Source organism: Macaca thibetana, chromosome 11 (assembly GCF_024542745.1).
Source record: "Macaca thibetana thibetana isolate TM-01 chromosome 11, ASM2454274v1, whole genome shotgun sequence".
In the NCBI taxonomy this organism is placed as follows: Eukaryota; Metazoa; Chordata; class Mammalia; order Primates; family Cercopithecidae; genus Macaca; species Macaca thibetana.
This window is the reverse complement of record NC_065588.1, coordinates 106442805-106466783: the sequence shown is the minus strand read 5'-3', so window position 1 is coordinate 106466783 and position 23979 is coordinate 106442805. Positions and strand designations below refer to the sequence as shown.

Here is a 23979-nt window from a genome sequence, read left to right as displayed (position 1 = left end):
TGCATTCAATCTGGGTACCAAAGAGAACTACCAAGATGATAAAGGGTTTGAAACAAACGCTAAGACTAACTTGGAAATAAACATTTTATTTTATTTTACTTTTTGAGATGGAGACTAGCTTTGCTGCCTAGGCTGAAGTGCAGTGGCATGGTCTTGGCTGGCTGTAACCTCCACCTCCCAGGTTCAAGTGATTTTCCTGCCTCAGCCTCGCGAGTAGCTGGGATTACAGGTGCTCACCCCCACACCCAGCTAATTTTGTTTGTTTGAGATGAAGTCTCACTCTGTCGCCCAGGCTGGAATGCAGTGGCAAGATCTCGGCTCACTGCAACCCCTGCCTCCCGGGTTCAAGGAATTCTCCTGCCTCCCTCCCAAGTACCTGGGACTACAGGCATGCGCCAATGTGGCTGGCTAATTTTTGTATTTTTAGTAGAGATGGGGTCTCACCACATTGGCCAGGCTGGTCTCAAACTCCCAACCTCAAGTGATCCGCCTGCCTCGGCCTCCCAGGGTGCTGGGATTACAGGCGTGAGCCACTGCACCCGGCCAAAAATAAAAATTTTAGGATACAACATACTGCTAACATTTGACAGTCCTAGGACTGCCACAAACTGCCACATGCTCCTGGATAAGTTACAAACTCTGAGTTTTAGTCTTCTCATCCCCTAAAATAAGGTTTCATAAGCTCCCCTCCAGATCTAAACTGGTAATAAATAAGATTTCTATGTGGTCCCAAATTAAAAAGCTAACATACAAAACAGACAAAATATACTTTAGCTCATAAGGAGTATTTTATAATGAACTGACTAAAAAAATGACATTGGTCATTAAGCAAGCAAGTTTCCAGTTACTAGAGTTATAAGGGGTAGAAAGGTAACCAATTCATTAGATGTTGCAGAGGCAACCATGCACTAAGCAATGTTAGAGTACTCCCGCCTACCTACCAACCAAGATTTTTATCACAAAAGAAAAATGTGCACTTAAAAGGTCAAACACCATTCCTCTTCCCTTCTTTCAACAAATATATATATAGTTAACAGTATATCTTCTGAACATCTCTTTATGTGTAACATTTACTAAAATGTCCTTAAAACAATATCAGGGCCGGGCGCGGTGGCTCAAGCCTGTAATCCCAGCACTTTGGGAGGCCGAGACGGGCGGATCACGAGGTCAGGAGATCGAGACCATCCTGGCTAACACGGTGAAACCCCGTCTCTACTAAAAATACAAGAAAATTAGCCGGGCGAGGTGGCGGGCGCCTGTAGTCCCAGCTACTCGGGAGGCTGAGGCAGGAGAATGGAGTGAACCCGGGGGGCAGAGCTTGCAGTGAGCCGAGATCGAGCCACTGCACTCCAGCCTGGGGCACAGAGCAAGACTCTGTCTCAAAAAAAAAAAAAAAAAAAAAAAAAAAAAAAAAAAAACCAATATCAGATCCTTTATATTTATACACACTTGTCTCATTTTAAAAAGTGGCTGTATAGTAATAATAAGCAGTGAAATTTTGAGACTATTATTTCTAGACCAGGTACTGCTGGAAGAGCTTCATAGGTTACTAATTCAATCTTCACAACTCTAAGGAAGGCTCTATTATCTTTACTCCCTCCCTGTTTATAGATGAGGAAAATGAGGCACTAAAAGGTGTACCTCTTCAAGGTCACAGTATTTCACACCCATACCATGAACTAAATGAATCACCCTCCATTTTTATGGCTATCTAGTTATTTCTAACATTTCCTTTTACAGTGTTACAGGATTAACATCTTTGCCCATATCTTTTACTTTTGCATACAAATACATACTCCCACCAAGTTTATGTCCCTCCTATTTCCCCATTCTCTCAATCTTGTATTTTTCTGGCACTGGTAATGCCAAGCCCTTTGTTTTACCTTTTTTTTTTTCGAGACAGAGTTTCACTCTTGCTGCCCAGGCTGGAGTGCAATGGCACGATAGCGGCTCACCACAACCTCTGCCTCCTGGGTTCAAGCGAATTCTCCTGCCTCAGCCTCCCGAGTAGTTGGGATTACAGGCACGCACCACCACGCCCAGTTAATTTTGTATTTTTAGTAGAGACAGGGTTTCTCCATGTTGGCCAGGCCAGTCTCCAACTCCCAACCTCAGGTGATCTGCCCGCCTCGGCCTCCCAAAGTGCTGGGGTTACAAGGTGTAAGCCACTGCACCTGGCCACCAAGCCCTTTGTTTTTCATGCCTGTAACCCCAACGCTTTGGGAGGCTGAGGGTGGGTGGATCACTTGAGGTCAGGAGTTTGAGACCAGCCTGGCCAACATGGTGAACCCCCATCTCTATTTAAAAAAATACAAAATAGCCAGGTGGGGTGGTGCACACCTATAATCCCAGCTAATGAGAAAGCTGAGGCAGGAGAATCACTTGAACCCAGGAGGTGGAGGTTCCAGTGGTCTGAGATTGTGCCACTGCACTCCAGCCTGGGTGACAAGAGTCTCTGTCTCAAAAAAAAAAAAAAAAGTTCCATTATCTTTTAATATAAAAGTTGGTCATAGTTAAATCTGGCCATCTAGTATTAATGCTTAGGAAAGGTGGTTCCCATGGCCGGCCATGGTGGCTCACTCCTGTAATCTCACCACTCTGGGAGGCGGAGGCAGGTGGTTCATGAGGTCAGGAGATCGAGACCATCCTGGCTAACATGGTGAAACCCCGTCTCTACTAAAATATACAAAAAATTAGCCGGGCATTGTGGCGGGCACCTGTAGTCCCAGCTACTCGGGAGGCTGAGGCAGGAGAATGGCGTGAACCCAGGAGGCGGAACTTGCAGTGAGCCGAGATCACGCCACTGCACTCCAGCCTGGGTAACAAAGCGATTCCGTCTCAAAAAAAAAAAAAAAAAAAAAAAAAAAAAAAAAAAAAAAAGGTGGTTCCCAAACCACATGGTTTCTTCTCCTTTGTCCAAAATCTTCATCTCAGTAGCAAGAATGAAAAGGTTGGCACTTCCTGGTACTGTGACTACCACTGAATCATGCGGAGTGGAGAGTAGGTGATTACAGGAAATCAGGAAGGAAATGCCAGCCCCATGAAAACCAGGTCAGGCTTCAAGATCAACTGGCCTATCATGGTCTGATGGTTGAGATCTCTCATTTCTCACAGTTCTTAATGTCTTAGCTATTCTGACAGTGCTCAGGAGCTCTCAAACTCAAAAACTCTCTGCTTCTAATTCATCTATGCTGATTTTCGTTTTAGACTATTTTGCTCTTCTGCTTATCCATTTTCTAGACTAGTAAGTTATACTCTGGCTTTGGAAACACAGGTATGGCTTCCAGGATCTACAGAACAACTGAAACAATTTCTCTTTTTTTTTTTTCTTTTGAAACAGTCTCGCTCTGTCCTGGAATGCAGTCATGCAATCCTGGCTCACTGCAGCTTCCATCTCCTGGGTTCAAGCGATTCTTGTGCCTCAGCCACCCAAGTAGCTGGGATTACAGGCACCCACCACCACACCCGGGTAATTTTTGTATTTTTAGTGAAGACGGGATTTCACCATGTTGGCCGGGCTGGTCTCGAACTCCTGGGCTCAAGTGATCTGCCCGCCTTGGCCTCCTAAAGTGCTGGGACTACAGGCATGAACGACCACGCCCGGCCTGTACTTCAGTTTTTAAAACCAAATAGCTAGAATCCTGAGGTGGACTTTCTAAGGAGGAGGACAAATGAACCTCCTGAAGTTGCACATAAGATTTTCAATATATGTTTTTGGGGAAGAAAGTCCATAAATTTCATTAATTCTCAAAGGGACTGTGATCTAGAAATGATTAAGATCTGCTCTAGAGCTTTGCTACTCTAATTCTTGACCTGGGAGCGTGTTAGAAATGCAGAATAAGCAGACCGCATTTCAGACTGAACCAATCAAAACATACATTTTAACAAAATCCCCAGGTAATTCCTACACACATGAAGTTAGAGAAACACTGATCTAAGCAGTGTGTGAAATCTTAAGGCTCCCCACCCCCCACCCTTTTTTGGGGGGACAGGGTTTTACTCTGTCACCCAGGCTGGAGTGCAGTGGGATGATCACGGCTCACTGCAGCCTCCTGGACTCAAGCCATCTTCCTCTACCTCGGCCTCCTGAGTAGCTAGACTACAGGTACACACCACCACATCTTGCTAATTTTTATTTTTATTTTTATTTTTTTTGAGACAGGGTCTCATTCTGTCACCCAGGCTGGAGTGTACTGGCACAATCTTAACTCACTGCAGCCTTGACCTCCCAGGCTCAAGTGATCCTCTCACCTCAGCCTTCCGAGAAGAGGGGACTACAGGAGTGCGCCACCATGCCCAGCAAATTTTCATTTTTTATTTTTTAAGAGATGGGGTCTTTCCATGTTGCCCAAGCTGGTCTCAAACTCCTGAGCTCAAGTGAACCTCCTGCCTCAGCCTCCCAAAGTGCTGGCGCGAGCCATGGCGCCCAGCCTCCCTACGCAAGTTTTTAAAACTTTTTTGTAGAGACAAGGTCTCAGTATGTTGCCCAGGCTGGTCTCAAACTCCTGGGCTCAAGTGATCCTCCTGCCACAGCCTCCCAAAATGCTAGGATTGCAGGGATAAGCCACTGCACCCAGCCAACATCCCCTTAAAAAAAAAAAATCTCATTTTCATGTTTTACAAAAGACTTTGGTACAGAGATTGTTGTGGCCCAAAAAACCCAAAATATTGGCTGGATGCTATAGCTCACACCTATAATCCCAGCATTTTTTTTTTGGAGATGAAGTCTCACTCTGTCGCCCAGGTTGGAGTGCAGTGGTGTGATCTCGGCTCACTGTAACCTCCGCCCTCTGGGTTCAAGCAATTCTCCTGCCTCAGCCTCCCAAGTAGCTAGGATTACGGGCGCCTGCCACTGCACCCGGCTAATTTTTGTATTTTTAGTAGAGACGGGAGTTTCACCATCTTGGCCAGGCTGGTCTTGAACTCCTGACCTCGTGATCCACCGGCCTTGGCCTGCCAAAGTCCTGGGATTACAGGCTAAGGCAGGAGGATCACTTGAGGCCAGGAGTTCAAGACCAGACTCAGTGACACAGTGAGATCTCGTGTCTATAAACAAACGAAAAACCAACCAACCCACAAAGATAGTATGCCAACTCCTCTGCTCTACAGCATACTCTATTTTGTGTTAAAGAGCATTTAATGTTTGCTAAATGTTTAAAGCCAATCAATTTCAATCCCAACAGGTTTCTAAAAGCGAAAAAAAAATCCACATACTATCTAAATCACATTTTTTTTTTTTTTGAGACGGAGTCTCGCTCTGTCACCCAGGCTGGAGTGCAGTGGCCGGATTTCAGCTCACTGCAAGCTCCGCCTCCCGGGTTCACGCCATTCTCCTGCCTCAGCCTCCGGAGTAGCTGGGACTACAGGCGCCCGCCACCTCGCCCGGCTAGTTTTTTGTATTTTTTAGTAGAGACGGGGTTTCACCGGGTTAGCCAGGATGGTCTCGATCTCCTGACCTTGTGATCCGCCCGTCTCGGCCTCCCAAAGTGCTGGGATTACAGGCTTGAGCCACCGCGCCCGGCCTCTAAATCACACTTTTAGAGCAAGAAAGCTCCTTAAAACATTACTCCAATTAACTAATTCTGCAGAGGTTAATGTACATAGTCCAATGTCATGCAGAACTAGGATCATAATCCAGGTTCTTATATGAATCCAGTCATCTATTTCACAACTCTGCCTTTTACTCAACTGTCTCAAATGCAGTTTATACTTGCTACTAAATCTCAGTACTACATGTTGACTGTCTGAAGTGAAACTTTCCTTCCTTTAAATTGCTGTCAAGTTTAAGAATTATTATTTTTATTCCCAAGTAAATCTTGAAATTGCTGGCACCACTGTTGGCTATTAAGTCTTCATTTTAGGAAATAAAATTATCAATTTCTGTACAAGTGCTAAGCAAATGCAATTTTATGTTAAGATCGTGTTACTTCCACTACTTACATAATCTTACAAGATGATTCGCTCCAGAGTATATACTACAAGACAGAAGTCATCTGAGGATATTATTTCCTAGTGCTATTCATCAACTCTGGGTTACCAAGATACGTAAAGTTTGTTTTAAACAACCCTGAAAACAGTGTTCTTGAGAAGTTAATAAATAACCCCTGGGGCATATACTAGAAGCCCCAAAATTCTAAAACTAAGACTTCTGGCCAGGAATGGTGGCTCATGCCTGTAATCCCAGCACTTTGGGAGGCCGAGGCAAGAGGATCCCTTGAGCCAGGAGTTTAAGACTAGCCTGGGTAATACAGGGAGACCTTGTCTCAAAAAAACACCCCATAAAACCATGGCCGGGCACAGTGGCTCATGCCTGTAATCCCAGCACTTTGGGACGCCAAGGGAGGCAGATCACTTGAGGTCAGGAGTTCGAGACCAGCCTGGCCAACATGGTAAAATCCCGTCTCTACTTTAAAAAAAAAAAAAAAAAAAAAAAAAAAAAAGGAAAAAGAAAACAGAAACGACTTAGGCTATTATAGCTTGATTCACTTTCATAATGTCAGCAGACAATACAGAAAGCTTAAAAACGATGTGCATTTCTCACAAGATTATGTACTTTTGGTTTCCATCCATCCAGAGAAATATTTTCTTGGCCTTAAGATAACGCAGAATTACTGTGGCTTCATAAGACGTGAACATGTGGGTCATTTTCTCTCTCTTTTTTTTTTTGAGTCAGGGTCTCACTCTGTTGCCCATGCTGGAGTGCAGTGGCTTAATTTCAGCTCACTGCCGCAGCCTCGACCTCCTGGGCTCCGGTGATCCTCCGGCCTCAGCTTCCCGAGTAGTTGGGACTACCGGTGTGCACCACCACATCTAGCAAATTTTTGTATTTTTTGTAGGGATGGGATTTTACCATGTTGCCCAGGCTGGTCTCGAACTCCTGGACTCAAGTGATCTACATGCCTTGGCCTCCCGCAAAAGTGCTGAGATTACAAGTGTGAGCCACTGAGCCCAGCCTGTGTGTGGGTTATTTTCTCCATGTTTTTATTTGCCGTATCAATTTCATTTGGCTCTTGTGTTCTAGATACTTAAGATTCATGTTAGCATTTGCTATGTATGCTTACCCGATTTCTCTTTGGAATGATTAACTGGTATAGCAACACCTAAAATTTAGTTTCCCGGTTAGGCACGGTGGCTCATGCCTGTAATTCCAGCACTTTGGGAGGCTGAGGTGGGCGGATCACTTGAGGCCAGGAGTTAGAGACCAGCCTGGCCAACGTGGTGAAACCCTGTCTCTACTAAATACATAAAAATTAGCTGGGTGTGGTGGTGGGTGCTTGCAATCCCAGCTACTAGGGAGGCTGAGGAAGGAGAATCGCTTGAACCCAGGAGATGGAGGTTGCAGTGAGCTAATCGGTCACGCCCTTGCACTCCTGCCTGGGCGACAGAGTGAGATTCCGTCTCAAAAAAAAAAAAAAAAAATTTAGTTTCCTTAACTCTTTCCATATCTCCCTCAAAAAACCATCTATTCCAGCTTAGTCTTTGAAAAATTCAGCCAGAACCATCCTACCAGATATCTTCCAAAAGCTGACAAAGAAATTTTAAAGTCAGAAGATGACCCTTACATTCCAAGCAGTGACTACAAAAAGGTCTGTTCCTTTCTGCAAATATAAAAATAGTTAAGTCAGTACTTTTTTATTTTCAGCTTCAAATTAGTTTACAACTTTCTCCAGTTTTCCAACACATCTGAAAGACCCCTTCACATCCAATTTCATAATGTAAATGAAAATATAAAAGTTACCAGGTCTAAAAGCACAATTTATGCCATTTAATCTTTCAGGCTACGCAAATAATAACTTCGACTGACAAGAAAAAATTCAGAATTGAAGTTCACTCTATAGTTTTCACAAAACTGAATTATCAGGCTAAATGCTAGATTGCATGGTCAATTTGATTACTAATTCTAAAAGAGATAGAAGTTTAAAAGGCTCAACATGTATAGTCTTCATAAAATAAATACCTATTTATCTGGCCCAGGTTACATAGTCACAGTAAGCTTTTCCAAAATGTTCCACACACTAGTTGTAAATGCCTTAGAATTACATCTTACCCAATTCAATGACCTGGCTGGTCCTAGTAACCCAGCCAACTATCATGTCTAATTTGGATATAAGTTTACAAACACCACGAAAGGTCACCAGAGCATACTGACAACCTAAATATTACAACTGGGCCGGGCGCAGTGACTCACACCTGTAATCCTAGCACTTTCGGAGGCCGAGGTGGGTGGATCACCTGAGGTCAGGGGTTCGAGACCAGCCTGACCGATATGGAGAAACCCTGTCTTTACTAAAAATACAAAATTGGCCAGGCATGGTGGCACATGCCTATAATCCCAGCTACTAGGGAGGCTGAGGCAGGAGAATCACTTGAACCTGGGAGGCGGAGGTTGCAGTGAGCCGAGATCGTGCCATTGCACTCCAGCCTAGGCAACAAGAGTGAAACTCCGTCTCAAAAAAAAATAAATAAATATTACAACTGTAACAAGGCTTCCTCAACATGATAAAGGGCACCCATGTATGAGACCCACACCTATGTCATACTTCATGGTGAAGGACTGGACGCTTTCCCCCTACGATCAGTAAGACAAGGATGTCTGCTCTTGGTACTTCAACGTTGTACTGGAGATTCTAAGCAGGGCAATTAGGCAAGAAATAAAGGGCATCCAGACTGGAAAGAAGTAAAAATATTTTCATTTGCAAATGCATGATCTTGTATTCAGAAAATCTTAAGGAACCCATAAAAACTATTAAAACGAATGAGTTCAGCAAGATTGCAAAGTATAAGATCAGTACATAAAAAACAACTGTATTGCTACATGCTAGCAAAGAACAATCTGAAAATGAAATTGAAAAACTGAAAAAAGAATTCCTAACTCAAGGAAGATTAAAGACTTAAATGTAAGGCTGCAAACTGTAAATATTCTAGAAGAAAACCTAGGAAATACTCTTCTCAACACTGCCCTAAGCAAAGAATTTATGACTAAGCCTCAAAAGCAAATGCAACAAATAACTTGACAATTGGGACCTAGTTAAACAAAAGAGTTTCTGCACAGCAGAAGAAATCTATCAACAGATTAAACTGACCATCTACAGAATGGGAGTAAATAATTGCAAACTATGCACTCAAGAAAGGACTAACATCCAGAATCTATAAGGAACTTAAATCCACAAAAAAAAACCCAAATATCACTGTTGAAAACTGGGCAAAGGGTATGAAAAGACACTTCTCAAAAGACAACAATCGAGTAGTCAACAAACATACGAAAAAACGCTCAACATCACTAGTAGAGAGATGCAAATCAAAACCACAATAAGATAGCATCTCAAACCAGTCAGAGTGACTATTACTGCTAGGCACGGTGGCTCACGCTTGTAATCCCAGCACTTTGGGAAGCTGAGGTGGGAGGATCACTGGAGCCCAGGAATTCAAGACTAGCCAGGGCAACATAGTAAGACCTCATCTCTATGAAAAAAATTAAAAATTAGCCCATCATAGTGGTGTGTGCCTACAGTCCCAGTTAACTTGGAAGGCTCAGGTGGGAGGGTCACTAGAGCCTGGAAAGCCATGGCTGCAATGAGCTATAATCATGCCACTGCGTTCCAGCCTGGTCAACAGACTGAGACCCTGCCTCAAAAAAAAAAAAAAAAAAAGGAAAAGAAAACAAGAAGAAAAAACAAGGGGAGGAGAATACTTATACACTGCTGGCAAGAATGTAAACTAGCTCAGCCCCCGTGGAAAGGAGTTTGGAGATTTCTCAATAAACTAAAAACAGAATGACCATTCAACCCAGCAATCCCATTACTGGGTATATATCCCAAGAAAAAGAAATTGTGGCCAGGCGTGGTGGCTCACACCCATAATTTCAGCACTTTCGGAGGCCGAGGCGGGTAAATCACTTGAGCCCAGGAATTCGAGACCAGCCTGGGCAACGTGGTGAGATCTTGTCTCTATGAAAAACACAAAAATTAGTAGGGTGTGGTGGGCACCTGTAGTTCCACCTACAAGGAGGCTGAGGTGGGAGGTTGCACTGAGCCGAGATCACACCACTGCACTCCAGCCTGGGCGACAGAGTGAGACCCTATCTCAAAAATAAATGTGGTATATATACACCATGGGATGCTACACAGTCATGCAAAAGAATGAAATCATGTCCTTTCCAGTGAAATGGATGCAGTCAGAGGCCATTATCTTAAGTGAGTTAACCCAGAAACAGAAAACCAAATACCGTATGTTCTCACTTGTAAGTGGGAGCTAAACACTGGGTACACATGGTCATTAAGATGGTAACTATAAACACTGGGCACTCCAAAAAGTAGGAGGAAAAGAGGGGCAAGGGCTGAAAAACCATCTGTGAAATACTATATTCATCATCTGGATGACAGAATCAGCAGAAGTCCAAACCTCAGCATCACACTTTATATCCACGTAACAAACCTGCACATGTACCTTGAATCTAAAAATTTTAATTAAAAATAAATACCGGCCAGGTGCGGTGGCTCAAGCCTGTAATCCCAGCACTTTGGGAGGCCGAGACGGGCGGATCACGAGGTCAGGAGATCGAGACCATCCTGGCTAACACAGTGAAACCCCGTCTCTACTAAAAATACAAAAACTTAGCCGGGCGAGGTGGCAGGCGCCTGTAGTCCCAGCTACTCGGGAGGCTGAGGCAGGAGAATGGCGTGAACCCGGGAGGCGGAGCTTGCAGTGAGCTGAGATCCGGCCACTGCACTCCAGCCTGGGTGACAGAGCGAGACTCCGTCTCAAAAAAAAAAAAAATAAATAAATAAATAAATAAATAAATAAATACCACCAATAGGCCAATTTCAAGTTACAAAAAATTATTCCAATTACAAATATTTTCCCCCAAAAAACCAATGCAATACTTAATAAACTTAACAAAAGAAGCACAAGACTTGTACACTGACAACTAGTGTTGAAAGAAATGACAGACCTTAAAAAAAAAAAAAAAAAAAAAAAAAAAAAAAGGAAAGACATCCCTATGCTCATGGATCCAAAGACTTGCTATCAAGACACATGGTACTGACCTAAAGACAGAGACCAATGGAGTAAGAACAGACAGTCTAGAAATAAATTCTTGCATTTTTAAATTAGTTCCATCAACTAATAAACATTATTCAGCAATAAGGAATGAAATACATGCTATATTCATGAATGAAATATAACACTATGCTAAGAGAAAGCCAGTCACAAAGACTGATTCCATTTATATGCAATATCCAGAAAAACAGATAGTAATCCACCAAACAGATAATAAACTGTGGTTGTCAGGAACTGGTGGGAGGAAAACAGGGCAACAACTGCTGATGGGTATGAGTTTTTTTGAGGGTGATGAAAATGTTCTGGAATTAAGATGATAATGAAGATCACACAGACCTTGAATATACTAATAATCTGGCATTCAATAATTGCATTGAAGGCCAGGTGCAGTGGCTCACGCCAGCACTTTGGGAGGCTGAGGCAGGTGGATCACTTGAGGCCAGGATTTCAAGACTTGCCTGGCCAACATGGCGAAACTCTGCCTCTACTAAAATTACAAAAAAATTAGCCAGGCATGGCCAGGAGCGGTGGCTCACGCCTGTAATCCCAACACTTTGGGAGGCCGAGGAGGATGGATCACAAGGTCAGGAGTTTGAGACCATCCTGCCCAACATGGTGAAACCCTGTCTCTACTAAAAAATACAAAAATTAGCTGGGTGAGGTGGTACATGCCTGTAATCCCAGCTACTCAGGAGGCTGAGGCAGGAGAATCGCTTGAATCAGGAGTTGGAGGTTGCAGTGAGCCAAGATCATGCCCTGCACTCCAGCCTGGTGACAGAGCAAGACTCATCTCAAACAAACAAACAAACAAACAAACAAAACAAGCAAGCAAGCAAGCCAGGCGTAATGGCCCACGCCTGTAATCCCAGCTACTTGGGAGACAGAGGCAGGAGAATCACTTGAACCTGGGAGGTACACAGATTGCAGTGAGCCGAGATCACACCACTGCACTCCAGTCTGGGTGACCTAACAAGATTCTGTCTCAATAATAATAATATAATAATAATCGTATTGAACACACACATACACTTCAACTGTTTCTTCTGCACAGCAACTATGTTTCCATTAGGTGAACCTATCATATACTTCTGATTTCAAATTTCATTCATAGAGAACTTACGATAACATTACAACTGTTAATATGACAGTTCTGTCCTTAAGGTGCTCACTGCCTACTAGTAGTATAATGACAGTATTTAATAAAATGTCCACATGTATTCTAAACCTAGATGTCTGTTTTGCATTCCTGTTAGAAAGGTCACAATTTAAGAAGCAAGCAAGCAGCACTTAGGAGCCCAATGTCTCACATAGCTGGGCTTAACTAAAATAATAGTAGGTCAGGCATGGTGGCTCATGCCTGTAACCCCAGCACTTTGGGAGGCCGAGATGGGTGGGTCACTTGAGGCCATGAGTTTGAGACCAGCCTAGCCAATATAGCAAAATCCCATCTCTACTACAACTACAAAAATTAGCTGGGTGTGGTGGTGCACACCTGTGAGCCCAGCTACTTGGGAGGCTGAGGCACAAGAATCACTTGAACAGGGAGGCAGAGGTTGCAGTGAGCTGAGATCATGCCACCGCATTCCAGCCTGCACAGCAGAGTGAGACCCTGTCTCAAAAATAATAATAATAATGATAATAATTAAAGAAAAAGAGCCCAACATCCAAGCAATGTATATGCTTTTAAACAATTACCATATTGTGGGGGAAGAGCTGGGGCAAAAAAAGTGGTAAATAACTACCAGAATCAGCACTATCCCTGAAGGATTCAGAAACAGGTGAAAGGAAAATGGATTTAAATTTGTACTCCGCTTGGTAGTAGTAGTATATTCACCTAAGGGATTTAAACTCAGGGTTTTTTTGAATATTAAATTCATTGTCTTTTGAATATTCAAATACAGGGAATGGTTGCCAGCGGCCAGGGAAGAGGGTAACAGGAAGTTAGCGTTTAAGAGGTACATTTCAGTTAGGGAAGATAAAAGTTCTGGATGGTGACAGTCCCAAAACAATGTGAATGTACTTAATGCCACAGAACTACATGCTTAAAAATGGTTAAAATGGCTAATTTTATAATATGTATATTTTACCACAATATAAATAAGGAAAAATCCCATTAGACTGAAAATCTTAAGTCACATACACTACAGATCAAACATTATTTGACCTTTCTAAACTATCAAATGCAACAACAAAACTATACTACAATATACAGAATGAAATTTCAGTGTGAAAAGCGAGATAGGTCAGGGTAATAACCAAAGCTTCACCACTATGAGATCTGTGCACATAGCAAATTTATTAATAAATTCTAAAAAATTTGCCTAACCTTCCAAAAAAAAATGTGGCTTTGGTGGTACTGAAAACTGCAAAAAAGGCCTGGATGTTTGCAGCATGAAGGAGCAACATAAGATGAAATCATAGAAGAAGGCAGGAGGTACACACACACAATGAAAGTTTATCAGGTCGGCCGGGCGCGGTGGCTCAAGCCTGTAATCCCAGCACTTTGGGAGGCCGAGACGGGCGGATCACGAGGTCAGGAGATCGAGACCATCCTGGCTAACACGGTGAAACCCCGTCTCTGCTAAAAAATACAAAAAACTAGCCGGGCGCGGTGGCGGGCGCCTGTAGTCCCAACTACTCGGGAGGCTGAGGCAGGAGAATGGCATGAACCCGGGAGGCGGAGCTTGCAGTGAGCTGAGATCCGGCCACTGCACTCCAGCCTGGGCGGCAGAGCCAGACTCTGTCTCAAAAAAAAAAAAAAAAAAAAAAAAAAAAAGAAAGTTTATCAGGTCAGAGAATTTTGTATTTTAAGTGCAATGGGAAAGTCCCTTAAGGGTTTTTCAGCAGATGAATAAATAACACAACCTTTAAGAAACCACTCTGGCACTTGTGTGGAGAATGGACTGGAGGAAGACAACAAAGGAAGCCAGAGCCTAGTTAGGAGATGATGACAGCTGCGGTGTGAGATGATGGCTAGACTAGTGCGCTGACTGAGGAAACAGAGTTCACGAACTTGGGTGTGTTCTGGAGACAGAATCAGTGGTCTTACGGACAAATCAGAGGATAAGAGAGGGGGGAAAAACATCAAGATGACTTCCAAGTTTCTCAGTTAACTAGGTTAGAGTGTCTTACAAGAGACGGGAAGGACTGGCAAGAACCAGGATTCAGAGATACAGAGAAATCAAAGTCACCAATTGAAGAGAAGTTGGCTTTTGTTTGTTTCTTCAAAAAGGATGGTGCTTTGAGGTATCACGGTTATGGTTTCCTCTGAAGCTGTCTACCATTGCCATCTACTGATGCTAACTGAGGATAATAGCTTTGGTGGTAATTTCTCTAAGTCTTCAAGTAGACTCAACACACTAAAATAGCCCAACAAGGCAAAGCGTAGTGGCTCACACCTATAAATCCCAGAACTCTGGGAGGCCAAGGCAGGAGGATCACTTGAGGCCAGGAGTTTGAGAACAGTCTAAGCAACATAGACAGACCCTGTCTCTATTTTTTAAAAAAAATTAAACAAGAAGCAGCTGAAGAAATGGTAAGCATAAAATCAAACAGAATCTCATACACATATTTAGGTGATGTCATCTACAATCTCCCCCACCACATGTATTTGTGGAAAAACAATCTCCTTTCCAATGTTTCCTTCTACAGGTAGTAGAGTACCATCACACCCAGTCACGTAAACTAGAAATCTCGTCAGTATCTTTGATTTACATACTCTCCTATCTATTCAGTTATCAAAATTTGTTGTTTTGAGCCAGGCACAGTGGCTCACACCTGTAATCCCAGCACTTTGGGAGGCCGAGGCAGGAGGATCACAAGGTCAGGAGATCGAGACCATCCTGGCTGACACGGTGAAACCCCATCTCTACTAAAAATACAAAATATTAGCTGGGCGTGGTGGTGGGCACCTGTAGTTCCAGCTACTTGAGAGGCTGAGGTAGGAGAATGGCATAAATCTGGGAGGCAGAGCTTGCAGTGAGCCAAGATGGTGCCACTGTACTCCAGCCTGGGCAACAGTGCGAGACTCCGTCTCAAAAAAACGCTGGGCATGGTGTCATGTGTCTGTATTACCAGCCACTCAGGAGGCTGAGGCAGGAGGACCCCTGAAACCAAGGAGTTTGAGGTTGCAGTGATCACACTACTCCACTCTAGCCTGGACAAGAGAGCAAGCTCCTGTTTCTAAGTTAAAAAAAAAAAAAAGGCCGGGCGCGGTGGCTCAAGCCTGTAATCCCAGCACTTTGGGAGGCCGAGACGGGCGGATCACGAGGTCAGGAGATCGAGACCATCCTGGCTAACACGGTGAAACCCCGTCTCTACTAAAAAATACAAAAAACTAGCCGGGCGAGGTGGCGGGCGCCTGTGGTCCCAGCTACTCGGGAGGCTGAGGCAGGAGAATGGCGGGAACCCGGGAGGCGGAGCTTGCAGTGAGCTGAGATCCGGCCACAGCACTCCAGCCTGGGCGACAGAGCGAGACTCCGTCTCAAAAAAAAAAAAAAAAAAAAAAAGAGAGAGAGAGAGACAGAAAGAAAGAAAACAGGGAGGACAGAAAGAGGGAGGGGAGGGAGAGGAGGAAAAGGAGGGGAGGAAGTGGAGGGAAGGAAGGGAAGGAGGGAGGGAGAAAGGAACTGCTTTAGTCAGGGCGTGGTGGCTCACTCCTGTAATCCCAGCACTTTGGGAGGCTGAGGCGGGCAGACCACCTGAGGTCAGGTGTTAGAGACCAGCCTGATCAACATGGAGAAACCCCGTATTTACTAAAAATACAAAATTAGCTGGGCATAGTGGCGCATGCCTGTAATCCCAGCTACTTGGGAGGCTGAGGCAGGACTGCCTGAGCCCAGGAGTTTGAGAGACCAGCATGAGTAACATGGCAAGACCCATCTCTACAAAAAAATACAAAACTTAGCCAGGTGTGTGGTGGCTCATGCCTGTGATCCCAGTTATTCAGGAGACTGAGGTGGGAGAATCACTTGAGCCCAGGAGGTCAATGCTGCAAAGAGCCGTGATGGTGCCACTGCACTCCAGCCTGGGCAACGAGAGCAAAACTCCATCTCAAAACAAAACAAAAAAATCTGCTGCTTTGTAACTAAGTCAGAGGCTTACTTTTTGAACTACTCATGATCAGAATTCTGTACCCAGTGGAGATTCAGAGTTAATATTCTAGGTTGAGACCTGACAAAAACTTTTTTAAAGAGTGCCCCCAGATGATTCTGATGTGCACTCCTGCTTAAGAGCCACTATTCATGAACTCAAAAATCTTTCCTTCATTATTCTTAATGTTACTGTCCTCATTATCTCTTGTCTAGACTACTAAAATAGCCTCCCTGTATCTCCAGCCTTCCCCATTCTGACCTATTTTCTTCATCACTATCAGAATTCCCTAACTCAAATATTTTTTTGTTATTAAAAAAAATGTGGGCCAGGCGCAGTGGGCTCACGCCTGTAATCCCAGCACTTTGGGAGGCTGAGGCAGGACTGCCTGAGCCCAGGAGTTTGAGATACCAGCCTGGGCAACATGGCAAGACCCGTCTCTACAAAAAAATACAAATCTTAGCCAGGTGCGTGGTGGCTCGTGCCTGTGATCTGTTATTCAGGAGGATGAGGTGGGAGAATCACTTGAGCCCAGGAGGTCAACGCTGCAGTGAGCTGTGATGGTGCCACTGCACTCCAGCCTGGGTGGCAGAGTGAGACCCTGTCTTCCCCTCATCAAAAAAAGTGACAACTGGTAAATTCTGAATAAGATCTTACATACTATTGTATCAATTTCCTAATTCTGATAATCATACTGAGGTTATATAAGAGAACATCCTTGATGTTATAAAACAAATGTTATTTAGGAGTAAAGGGGCATCATGTCTGCAATATACCCTCCAACAGTTCATACGAAAATGTGTGTACACAGAGTGAAAGAATAATACACCTGTGATAAAATGTTAACATTTGTGTCAAAACAGAAAATTTTGTGCTTTGAAATGGAGTCTGGCTCTGTCGCCCAGGCTGAAATGAAATGGTGCAATCTCAGCTCACTGCAACCTCTGCCTCCTGGGTTTAAGCAATTCTCCTCCTCAGCCTCCCAAGTAGCTGGGACTATAGGCGGGAGCCACCACGCCCAGCTGATTTCTGTATTTTTAGTAGAGATGGGGTTTCACCACTTTGGCCAGGATGGTTTTGATCTCCTGACCTCATGATCCACCTGCCTCAGCCTCCCAAAGTGCTGGGATTACAGGTGTGAGCCACCGCGCCCAGTCAAAACAGGAAGTTTTAAAAAATCCAATAGCCAAGACACTTCATTCTGAGTTGTACTTTTCTTAACACTATACTTAAGGAAGGTGTTAAATCATTTACACACACCATTTACACACAAATACTACACAGTCCCAAATAATCTATTTACTGGCATATATGTAACACTATCCTTTTATTCTGGAAGAACAACAAAAATTTCTGGATGAGAGAATATGACAAGGCAATTTCCTTTCAGAGGCCAAAGTTGTAGAGCATGGGTTAAGGGATGCAGCTCTTTGAATTCTTTTCATTAAAATGAGTAAGACAATAAGAGACAAAGCACACCCTTCCCAAGTCAGTATAAAAGCATTACTATGAGATAATTCACAAATAGCAACAAAGTAAATAGTATACTTAACTCAGAAAGGTATGAAAAGCCAGATAATCTGAATAATAGCATGTAATGACTCTCTAAGTGAAACAGCCAAAACGAGCAACCCAGCTAGACTACTCTGGTTGGTCCCAGGGGTGTTGTGATTTTGGACTGTCAGAAATATGACTGCTGGGCACACCTGTAATCCCAGCACTTTGGGACACCAAGGCAGGATCACTTGAGCTCAGGAGTTTGAGACTAGCCTGAGCAACATGGCAAAACCCCCCCTCTACAAAAAATATAAAAATTAGCTGAGTGTGGTGGCATGCTCCTGTGGTCCCAGCTATTTGGGGGGCAAAGTGGGAGGATTGCTTGAGCTTGGGAGGTAGAGGTTGCAGTGCGTTGAGATCATGCCACTGCACTCCAGCCTGGGTAACAGAGAGAGACTCCCATCTCAAAAAAATAAAATAAAATAAAAAAACAACAGCACTAATCTAGAGCAGTGAGGATACTGACCCCTTGGAGGTCTGTGGAGAGTTCTGGACTCACAGTGAATTCATGGACTCTTTGAAGCTGATCTCTGGAATTCAGGCAGAGACTCCTGGCTCAGGGTAACACATAAGTATTTTTAAGCGTATCTTTTTCTTTTTTTTTTTTGAGATGGAGTCTCACTCTGTCATCAAGCTGGAGTGCAGTGACGCAATCTCGGCTCACTGCAACCTCTGCCTTTCGGGTTCAAGCGATTCTTCCTGCCGCAGCCTCACAAGTGGTTGGGACTACAAACATGCGCCACCACGCCCAACTAATTTTTGCATTTTTAGTACAGACGGGGTTTCACGTTGGCCAGGGTAGTCTCAATCTATTGACCTCGTGATCTGCCTGCCTCGGCAACCCAAAGTGCTGGGATTACAGGCGTGAGCTACCACGCTGGGCCAAGCATAGCTTTTAGAGTCTAGAAATTACCCTTGACCAGGAACTCAATTAGATAGTTGTAGGTATGACTTAACATTTGTGCCAAGAACCAAAATAGGAAAAACAGTGTCGTCATTAGCCAGTATTCTAACAAATTGCTCACTATAATTAATTGTCAAATCAACATTAGGTTTTACCTCTCTAGCACTTATGTTCTACAATGTATTTAAACAAGTAGAATTCAAAATACCTTGTTTAAAAATAAAAACCAAAAGCCTTATCAATGACAGGAAGGGAGGTGCTAAAACACTTCAAAATAATTTTAGAGAATGCAGGATTTGTATGAATGGCACTAAAATGTGTTAATTGATACATGAAAACAATTATTTTAAATATAATTATGAGCCTTGAGAAAAAGACTACATTCGGAAATACAATCTAGAATAAAAGAAAAATGACCAACTCAACTCACCAGCAATTTCTACAATATCACCAGGAACTATGTCTTTAGCTTTAATCCGCTGTACACTCTTTCTGTCCTGTCGATACACTTTGCCCATTTCAGGCTCATATTCCTTAAGGGCTTCAATGGCATTTTCAGCATTTCTTTCCTGTATAAAAGAAAACAGAATAGTAGTAAAGACCTGCCTGACACTGCAATTATTTCTAACCCAAGGAATAAAATTTTAGAGGTCTCATCTTTTAAAAAAATTTTAAAAAAAAGTAAAAAAAAAAGAAGCCCACTAGTAACATTTGCACTAAACAATTCACATCTACGGCAACAGACACAAGGACACTTATTATTTTGTATTAAAAACAAAATGTAAGTACACTCAATTAAGGTAAGGGGATAAAACAACGAAGGAAAGCAATTATAGACTGTGCTGTCCCTAAGACTGTAAAACACAGCTTTCACCTTTAGCCAAATCCCCCTGCCATTTAAAATGAATTCTGTCTCATGAGAAGCAGTACAGCCTAACAGTCTGGGCTCGGGAGGCTGAGGCAGAAGAATCGCTTGAATCCGAGAGGCAGAGGCTGCAGTGAGACGAGATCCTACCACTGCACTCCAGCCTGGGCAACAGAGCAAGACTCTGTCAAAAACAAAAAAAAAACAAAAAACAAAAAACCACCCAACTCTAAGCTAAGCTGCCTGGGTTCAATACAGGCTCTTAGCAGTTACATTACTGTATAGAGGTTACACAACACACAAGTTTACTTTCTATAAAATGACAACACTAACAGCTCCTACCTCAAGGTTTGTGAGGATAAGAAGTCATATGTAACATGCTTAGATTGTGTTTGGGCACACAGTAAACGCTATGAGTGATGAATCTCTCTCACAAATTCTAAGAACTATCCCTCCAGTTGTAAAGACCAATGAATGGCTGAACTCTCATCAGAGCACTGCCAGTCACAAGTTATATATTTCTCATGACATCATATATGAACTATCAACCATTAGTAGTCACCGTAATTTTCTTCCCGATTTCAAAATGGAAGTTGTAGAATCAAACCAGCCTAAAGAAAATCAAACGACACAAAGATGAAAGCTGGTAACACGTGTACCTTGGTTTTGACGTATATACCCCTGAAAAAGTATTAAAAAACCTTAAATTTGGGAAATTCAATCAATCTCAAATCAGACATTCTTACTCTTCAAGATCATGTTGGGCAGAATTTAACTGGACTGCTCAAGGTTAAACAAATATCCCATGAGCACTGTATTTTGCATATGCTTAAATTATGAGCTGAGCACAGTAGCTCATGCCTGTAATCCCAGCACTTTTGAAAGGCAGAGGTAAGAGGATCGCTTGAGCCCAAGAGTTCCAGACCAGCCTGGGCTGAACGTAACGAGACAGTGCCTCTACGAAAAATGCAAAAATTATCCTGGTGTGGTGCCATGCACCTGTAGACCCAGCTGCTCAGGAGGCTGAGGTGGGAGGAGGATCTCTAAGCCTGAGACAGAGATTTCAGTGAGCTGCGATCATGACACTGCACTCCAGCCTTGGCAAGAGTGAAGCTGTCTTGGGGGGGAAAAAAGATAAATTATCTCTGACTCTGAGGACAAAGATGACAATTACAATCAATGAAAAGGCCGGGCATGGTGACTCATGCCTATAATCCTAGCACTTTGGGAGGCTGAGGTGGGAGGATCGCCTGAGGTTGGAAGTGCGAGACCAGCCTGGCCAACATGGTGAAACCCTGTTTCTACTAAAAATACAAAAAATTAACCAGGCGTGGTGGTGCGCGCCTGTAATCCCAGCTACGTGGGAGAATCTCTTTAGTCCGGGAGGCGGAGGCTGCAGTGAGCCGAGATTATGCCACTGCACTCCAGCCTGGATGACAAAGCGAGACTCCGTCTTAAAAAAAAAGAAAGAAAGCCTTCCTTGATGACACTGGTCAGAAAAAAAATAACATGCCCCCCATACTACCTCACACTGTCATAATTTTCCTTACTTTCCAAAGGCCAGAACCCTCTATTGCTGCTCATACCATTCAGTATACTAAAGACTTAAGAATGTTCTTTTTCTAAAAACTCAAATCTTTTTTTTCTGAGACAGAGTCTAGCTCTGTCACCCAGGCTGGAGTGCAGTGGCACGATCTCGGCTCACAGCAAACTCCGTCCCCGAGGTTCAAGCCCTGCCTCAGCCTCCCAAGTAGCTGGGGGCACATGCTACCACACCCAGCTAACTTTCTGTATTTTTAGTAGAGACGGGATTCGCCATGTTGGCCAGGCTGATCTCGACCTCCTGACCTCAAGTGATCCACCCCTCAGCTTCCCAAACTGCTGATACTACAGGCATGAGCCACCAGGCCCTGACCAAATGTAATTTTTTTTCAGAAAAACATGAGAAGGCAGGGCGCGGTGACTCACACCTGAAATCCCGGCACTTTGGGAGGCCGAGGCTGGCGGATCACAAGGTCAAGAGATCGAGACCATCCTGGCTAACATGGTGAAACGTGTCTCTACTAAAAATAAAAAAAAGGCAGGTGTGGTGGCTCACGCCTGTAATCCCAGCACTTTGGGAGGCCGAGGCAGGCGGATCACGAGGTCAGGAGATCCAGACCATCCTGGCTAACACAGTGAAACCCCGTCTCTATTAAAAATACAAAAAATTAGCTGGGTCTGGTGGTGGGTGCCTGTAATCCCAGCTACTTGGGAGGCTGAGGCAGGAGAATGGCGTGAACCCGGGAGGTAGAGCTTGCAGTGAGCCAAGATCACACCACTGCACTCCAGCCTGGGTGACAGAGAGAGACTATGTCTCAAAAAAAAAAAAAAAAAAAAAAAAAAAAGAGCCAGGCGTGGTGGCAGGCACCTATAATCCCAGTTACTCGGGAAGCTGAGGCAACAGAATTGCTCAAACCCAGGAGCCGGAGGTTGCAGTGAGCCAGTATCACACCACTGCACTCCAGCCTGGGCAATAGAGGGAGACTCCATCTCAAAAACAAACAAACAAAAAAAAACAAAAAAAAAGAGAGAGAAGAATATAGCACAATTATAAATTTCTAAGTAGGCCATCTTTCTATGAGTCTACCACATAAAGATCATTAACATTTATTAGTAAAGATTAGAAGTTTACAATTTCAACAGGACTAAGTATGTTTATAAGATGTGTCGGGCATGGTGGCTCACGCATGTAATCCCAGCACTCTGGGAGGCCAAGGCGGGAGGAATAATCAACTGAGGTCAGGAGTTTGAGACCAGTCTGACCAATACAATGAAACCCCGTCTCTATTAAAAATACAAACATTAGTTGTGCATGGTGGCACGCGCCTATAATCCCAGCTACTCGGGAGGGTGAGACAGGAGGATCACTTGAATCCGGGAGGTGGAGGTTGCAGTGAGACTGCACCACTGCACTACAGCCTGGGCAACAAGAGTGAAAGTCGGTCAAAAAAAAAAAAAAAGGCCGGGCATGGTGGCTGACGCCTGTAATCCTAACACTTTGGGAGGCCAAGGTGGGTGGATCATCTGGTCAGGAGTTCGAGACTAGCCTAACCAACATGGTGAAACTACTTAAAATACAAAAATTAGCTGGCGTGGTGTCGGGCGCCTGTAATTCCAGCTATTCAGGAGGCTGAGGCAGAATTGCTTGAGCCTGGGAGGCGGAGGTTGCAGTGAGCCGAGATCGTGCCATTGCACTCCTGCCTGGGCGACAGACTCCGTCTCAAAACAAAACAAAAAAAGTGTCTACTTCAGTCCTCAAAGGGGTGATTATATCCATCAAATACCTAAAAGATCAACAATTAACATGAATCTTCAGTCTCAGAGTCTGTAGTAAGCACTGAAAGGGAAACAATTTTTATAGCTAAACCTACCAAAAAACCCAAGGAGAATAAAAATGACATGGAGCTTTTAAAGTTTGTCACAGGAAGCAACTAGGAGACATAAAGATAGATACTGGTTCTCACATTCTCATTTCCTTAAGCAGCTTCTCTCACCCACTTTAATTCCTTGCTACCAAAAAGAATGAACAATTTTTTTTATGAGACACGGTGCTGCTCTGTTGCCCAGACTGGAGTGCAGTGGTATGATCACGGCTCACTGTAGCCTTGACCTCCTGGGTTCAAGCAAACCCTCCCATCTCAGCCTCTTGAGTAGCAGAGACTACCGGCCGGTGCCACCACACTTGGCGAAGAATGAGCAATCTTAACTGCAAAGTTTATATGCATAAGGTCAAACATTTGCAATTAATTAAATTAATGGGCCGGGCATGGTGGCTCACGCCTGCAATCCCACCACTTTGGGAGGCTGAGGAGGGCGGATCACTTGAGGTCAGGAGCTCAAGACCAGCCTGGCCAACATGGTGAAACCCTGTCTCTACCAAAAAATACAAAAATGAGCTGGACGTGGTGGTGCATGCCTGTAGTCCCAGCTACTTGGGAGGCTGAGGCACAAGAACCACTTGAACCCGGGAAGCAGAGGTTGCAGTGAGCCGAGACCACACCACTGCATTCCAGCCTGGACAACAGGGTGAGACTGTGTCAGAAAATATTAATTAATTAATGGAATAAAGGGAAAATACATGTAAACTTCCCGCAGACATATTTTTACTCAATACATCAGGAAAAACAAAGATTAATACAGCCCTAATCACTTATATAACTTACTGAAATTTTGCAGTACAGGAATTTTTGCTTACCTGCCATACACCCACAATTGCATTGGCTACTAATATGAGTAAAATTACAAAAGGTTCTACAAAGGCTGTAATTGTTTCTTCACCTTCTTCAAACCAAGCCAAAACCTAGAAGAGAAACGGCACATTAGAATTTGTGTCTTTTTAGGCTTAATGTCATTTTTTTAAAAAGTGGCTAGCACTGGCCGAGCATGGTGGCTCAGGCCTGTAATCCCAGAACATTGGGAGGCCGAGGCAGGCAGATCACCTGAGGTCAAGAGTTTCAGACCA

The 23979-nt window shown here is 43.8% G+C and overlaps 1 protein-coding gene across 3 annotated transcripts in view; it reads right to left on the bottom strand.

Moving 5' to 3' along the window:
• Positions 1-23979, bottom strand: part of ATP2A2 (ATPase sarcoplasmic/endoplasmic reticulum Ca2+ transporting 2) — a 70717-nt gene that overhangs the window by 36670 nt on the left and 10068 nt on the right. For all 3 annotated transcript variants that reach the window (XM_050749666.1, XM_050749668.1, XM_050749667.1), the window contains exons 4-5: positions 23713-23817; positions 19041-19179 (exon numbers count right to left, since the gene is read on the bottom strand). In XM_050749666.1, coding sequence (XP_050605623.1) covers positions 19041-19179; positions 23713-23817 — 244 coding nt within the window. The remainder of the gene's footprint in view (positions 1-19040; positions 19180-23712; positions 23818-23979) is intronic.